The 6,201-nt window shown below is 33.0% G+C and overlaps 1 protein-coding gene across 2 annotated transcripts in view; it reads right to left on the reverse strand.

The window, feature by feature from the left end:
• The window catches only part of Nars2 (asparaginyl-tRNA synthetase 2, mitochondrial), a 133,595-nt gene that overhangs the window by 83,910 nt on the left and 43,484 nt on the right, over positions 1–6,201 (reverse strand). Inside the window, exons 6-7 of one of the 2 annotated variants that reach the window (XM_010633339.1) lie at positions 4,492–4,586; positions 3,264–3,309 (exon numbers count right to left, since the gene is read on the reverse strand). In XM_010633339.1, coding sequence (XP_010631641.1) covers positions 3,264–3,309; positions 4,492–4,586 — 141 coding nt within the window. The remainder of the gene's footprint in view (positions 1–3,263; positions 3,310–4,491; positions 4,587–6,201) is intronic. The other variant, XM_010633337.1, reaches the window with a different exon arrangement.

The raw sequence follows: 6,201 nt of genomic DNA on the forward strand, positions 1-6,201 counted from the left end.
TATCTTAATGTTACATCATTGCCTTTTCTCTTTTACTTTCCTTTTTAGTTTTATTTTAGGATTCTCTATTTTTAATGTTCATACAGAGATTTCTTTAACTGAAATACCGAATAGTTTCTTTGGTGTGAAAAACTATAATAGTACACAGGATCCTAATGAGATAATTAATAATGTGAAATAGGAAGTAAAGGGCTAAAGGTGTAGGGAAAGTGGGAAGGGCGGGGGAAAGGTAATAAGGGAGAGGAAAAAATATGAGAAACTGAAAAAATGGAAATAAAGTGTTTGTAAATGGGGATGGAAGGAGGGGGTGAAGGGAGGGCAGGGACAAGGGGAAAAAATGAGAATCAAGACCTATTCTGTAAAGGTACAGAATCCCAATGATGAATGTAACTGTATTGTATCCCTAGATTGTACCAATAAACTCAATTAAAAAAATTACTAGATATGTTATCTTTAAATTTTTATGGAAATCCCCCCCCCCTCTCTCTCTCATCATCTTGTAAGGCAGGCGGCAGAATCACTGAGCTAAATCTCCGGAAACTCACTGTCTCATTTTCAATATCCTTTTATTTTTACTTCTGTTTATTACTCATAAAATAGCTGCTATGGCTTAAAACTAGATGTCCCTCCAAACCTCATGTGATCATAGGTGGGACTTTATGGAGGTGGCTGGATCTAGGGTGTATGATGCTGGGATCAAGGATTTGGGATGCTAGGCTTATAGGTGTGAGTGATACCTGCCCTAAGGGTATGTAGCCTGGACAGAAGCCTGGTGCTTGTCATTTGTTGCTGGCTGCCTTCTGCCTGTCTGATCTGCAATGTCCCTTTGGTATGCCACCCTGCCTCGGAGACAGCTGACTACGGAGTGAAACCTCGATAACTTTCTGCCGCCCCCAGTAAGTATATGTAATGACCAAAGTTTGGTTTCTAAATACCACCCTTCAATAAAAGGAACCAGGATTCCTTGGAGAAATGGCTGGTTCTGGAGCTAGAGTAAAGAAAATAAGCTTAAGAAAATTGTTCAAAATTGAAACCACAAAGATGTCCTGCAGTACATAAATGAATAAGGAATATTATATGGATAATATAATATTATTTAGTACTAAAAATAAATGAAAAGACATGGAGAAGCTTTAAATACAAATCAGTTAAGTAAAATAAGCCAAATGGAAAAGGCGACACACAGTGTGATTCCAATCACAAAACATTAGAGAAAAGGCACTATGGAGACATCAAATGATCAATGGTTTGCAGGGATTAGAAGAAACTAAGTGAGCAGAGAGGACTTTAAGGGCTACAAACTATTCTCTACGATGTTATAGTGGTTAACACATGTCATTATGCGTTTGTCAAAATACACACAATATATAACATATGACTGAACACTGAACTTAGGATGATAATGATGTGTGAATAGAAATTCAGCAACTGTTGAAAGAGAGAAAGGAAGGAAAGAAAAAAAAAGAAAGACAGACAAAAGAAAGAATGACAGAAAGAAAGAAAAAAAGAAGGAAAGGACATTGAAAGAGGAAAGGATAGGAAAGAAAAGGAGAATACAGGTGATAAATAGAACCAAAAAACTGGGGCATGCTCTGGTACCAGAGAATAGGATGTATAGGACAAGGCATGTAAAAGAGACAAAAGAATCAAACTGCATGAATGTTCAATAACTAAAATTAAACCAGTTTAAGCAACAAAGTAACAGTACTGAATGACAACCAAACTACAAAATAAATGTCCATTCTAATATAAATGACTAAATAAATAAAGGTGAAGAGATGAATCCCTCTAAGTGGTGGTAAATCCAATCTCCCTCTCCACATCCCTTCCCTGGGTCGAGTAGACGAGACTTAGTGACAGACTATATCCAAGTAATGCAGGTGTACATGGGCACCCATATGGTATGATTGTTACATACTCCCCAGCACATGATGAGCACTTTGCCTCTGTGGTATTCTTGCAAAAGTCCATATAACTTCAGTTTAATCATGAGAAAAACATCAGACAAAACCAGATTAAAGAGAGAACTTGAGATATTGTCACTGACTGGAAGAGACTTGGAAAACACGACAACTAAGTTTTACATGGTAGCATGAACCAAGTCCTGGAAAAGCAAGGAGATATTAATAGAAAAACTAGAGAAATCTAAATAAGGTCTGGAATTTAAAGTAATATATTAAAATTGTATTCTTAAATTTTGACAAATGTACCATGGTAATGGAGGATGTTTAAAAAAAAAAAGGGAGGAAACTGGGTAAGGGGTATTTAAAAACTATGTGCTATCTTTGCAACTGTTCTTTAACAAAATTATTCCAAAACTGAATTTTTAAAAATCGCTTTAAAATGCACCCATAAACCTACTAAACATAGACATCCCTTTAAAAAATGCTAACGTTCTAAATCTAACTCCCATTTATGCCATTTAAAGTCCTTTAAATAAAATTAAACAAAAAACAAAGATGAAGGAAAGAGCACTAACAATTTCTTATTGGAGATTAAATTATGCTTTAATCAGAAACATGATGTACTGTATATCATGCTAGAACTATGCATATTAAAATACGAGCATTGGACTGACATTATTAAAATATTTCATAGTACATTATAAATATAAAACAATATTCCACCAATCTAATTCTCTGTCAAGTTTCACTGTACAATTTGTTCTATAGTTCACTGCGCTGTACTGGAAAAGAAGCATGTTTAACATATTAATGGTATTAAAATACAGAAACAAATATCTGGTAAATTTACATCTTTACCATATCATGACAGTTCCGATGGGGAGACCCCTTGACAAACACTGAAAAGCTGTTAAGGAGGACAGCCTTAACAAGGTGATGTCCTTTCAATAAAATATAGCGACTCAGACCCATTCATTTTATTACTAAGGATGATATATCTGCTCCATTATCCTATTTGCTATTAAACTAAATTTCCTAGACTGAAGTTACATGTTGACTTGTAGATTTGGGGCTGTAGAGTTGCAAATAATTTCCTTCAGGAAAAAGAGATAATCTCAAGGTTAGGGTCTACTGGGTCTGGAGAACATCAACCAGTTTGTAACTAACACAGAAATCTTATTCAACGAATTGTTAAATTGCATATGAATACAGGGTTCCTCAGAAGTTCTCCAAAATACACTATTTCTCTTGTTCCTGCAGTAATTAATGAATAGGATAAAATTTTTGATACATGTTTATATTTATGCATGATATCTTTCATTTTTAAAAATTATAATTTCACAGGCAAAAAAATCTTACCATGACATTCCTGACATGGGTTTGCCCACAGCCAGCTCTGCAGATCCTACAGTATCACAGAGCTATTATTATTATCATTATTATCATTATTATTATTATTATTATTATTATTATTATTATCATTATTATTTTCTGATACTGAGAATTGAACTCAGGACCTTGTGCTTGCCAGGTAGGCGCGGTGCCACTGAGCTAAATCTCTGGGCTTCACAGCTATTATGATGATAGTTCTTCTGCATAGTATTCTTGATAAAACTGTCGATTACTACCATCAGAACTAACAAATAACATATTTCTGTCCTAAAGATAAATCAGAAAATAACCTCAGAATATGTTATTTTCAAGAACATCTTAATTCCATCATTGGTTTTCCATCCTGCCAAAAAGTATGTACATAAATAAACATTCAATTTATTCTATTGCTTTCCTCAACTTTTTGTATCTGTACATTTTAAGAACAATGGGAACAATACAGATTTCTTTCTTTTCATTCAGAGAGATTTTTAAAGTCCTAATCTCTATATGAGATAACAAAGACATACATAGGAAATTCAGTATTTGTTGGATCAGAATTAAGAAATTATCCATAGAAACACAGAATATAAGCTTTATACAGAACAAGAGCTTCTTGCTCAATTCCTTGTTTAAGGAAAAGGAATATAATCACTTCAGAGGGCTAATAGTGGCTAACATTCATTTGCTCTTGTGGGTGTTGCTTTGGTTTGTTTTTTTTTGCTACCAGGGATCGAATTTGGGTCCTTGTACTTCTGAGGCAGGTGGCGGAACCACTGAGCTAAATCCCCAGCCACATTCATTGCTCTTCTTCAACAACTTTCTAATGTATCTCATAGTATTTAAATCAATTATTGAAAACGTATTTTCTTTCATTTGTTCTAGGTACTTCTCTTAATTCATAAGTGAAATGGGATAATAGCTATCTCGGATGTAAAGTGGGACAGCAAGAATAATTAGTAAAAAAAAAACGCTTTATTTTTTCAATTTTATAGCTTTTTAAAACTAAAAACCAATGTCCAGACTAATGTGATTATTTTATAAATAAAAAACTTGGACATTATCAAATTGTCAATCTAAAAATACATTTGGTAAATTCAAGGGGACTAATGATAAAAGAGTTAATTTTTAGGTTTGAATATTAAAAAGGAAGTACTATTTCCTTCTTACCCAAACTACAGACAGCATAAGTAAAAGAGAAAACAAAATTGTGTACCCTGATATCACTTCTAGATGAAGTTGTCCCGAGACAGTTAAGAAAGCAGGAACATTGAAGAAATTCTCCTCAGGTGCCTTTATTTTGCTTGAAGGCTGCCAATGAAAAACACAAGCCACAAAAAGTTATGTATTTCGTTTTGTTTTTCACATTCACACATGTGCCACAACCAAAAACCACAGTGCAATTAAACTTTTGTGAAGTGTTCATTTTCATGAAAACAAAGGTAATTCTTGGCACAAACCTAAAAGAGAAAATGCCGTCCTAAGAAGTTTGCCCCACAGTCTCAAAACACAAAATAACCAAAGATATAGCACATTTGTCATAAAATGTACTTCTACCTAAAAAGTAATTCTGATTAAAGGACAATGCAAGGCAAGAGATTATAAATTTAAAACCTGAAATGTGAATAATTACATAATTTCTTCAATTTCTGACCCACAACTGAGACTTTTCTCAAGGAAAAAAAGCCCCTGGAACATGTGTTATAGTATTATTATTAAAATACTAAAGCTTTAAATACAAATTTTATGAATACATTATACACTTTCAGCCCTGTACACAAAGCTTTTGCATTTGCAAATTCAACCAACCTCAGATCAAAACTACTAAAAAAACAAAACAAAAAAATGAACACATTTTTTTCCCTCATCGTCATACTCTAAATAATAGTCTAACAACTATTTACACAGCCATTTACATTGTGTGAGGCGTTATAAGTAGAGATACTTTACAGCATAATGGAGGATATTATGTGTTGTATGCAAATATTACATTTTTATATGGGACCTGCACATATCAGCAGATTTCACTATCTGTGGGTCCTGGAATTAGTCTCTCACAGATACCTACTGGTAGTTATATTTAACCTTAACTGCAATTGATACAATGAGCAGTTAGATATTACAGTTACACTATAGGCAAGATTATTCCATTTGAAGCAAATCAAAAGCGAGCCAACATTTTAAAGAAGTGAGCTTAAGAAAGCTATTTGGAGGTCAAATATGACAAACAATATAGTTAAAAAAGCCTCCAAATCAAATTATGGCATTTATTCCCATTCTTCTGGAAAGAAGCTAAATTACCTACTCTCCTATATCAAACTATGCATTTAATTGTAAATGTTTTAGTATAATAGTGCAGTTAGCGTAAAAGCAATAAAGCCAATTTTGAATGTGTAATAGATAATGTAAGAATCCTTTTAACAGACTTAGTTTCAAATATTAAATTATGGAGAATGAAATGAAGGTAGATTAAATTTCACTGGTTCTAAAAATACTTGATATCATATAGTTTTATGTATATACATAAGAAACTACCAATGAAAAATTTCATTTATTTTTTAATTGCCTATGATTTTTTCAAACACACTTTAATACTGGCCCTAAAAATCCTATGAATGCATTATTTTAGAAATCTCTCTTTCAACTAGAGTTGTAGCTATGGGTAAAGTGTTTACCTAGTATGCACAAGGCACTGAGTTCAGTCCTCATCACCCCAGACACACAGACACACACACATCTTTAAATCCAATTATCAACAAAAGGATACTATTTCTAAGAGCTTCTATGTTCAAAACTTAAATATCTGATCTGTTAGTGTTTCAAAATAAAAGCTACTTCTATGATATTTCTTTTTGCTTTTAATTTTTATTGTTATATGTTTGTGATACGTAATAATTGCATTTTGGGGAACTGAGACATATAATAT

This window comes from Fukomys damarensis, unplaced genomic scaffold (genome assembly GCF_012274545.1).
Source record: "Fukomys damarensis isolate Sample0158 unplaced genomic scaffold, DMR_v1.0_HiC HiC_scaffold_16, whole genome shotgun sequence".
Taxonomy (NCBI): domain Eukaryota; kingdom Metazoa; phylum Chordata; class Mammalia; order Rodentia; family Bathyergidae; genus Fukomys; species Fukomys damarensis.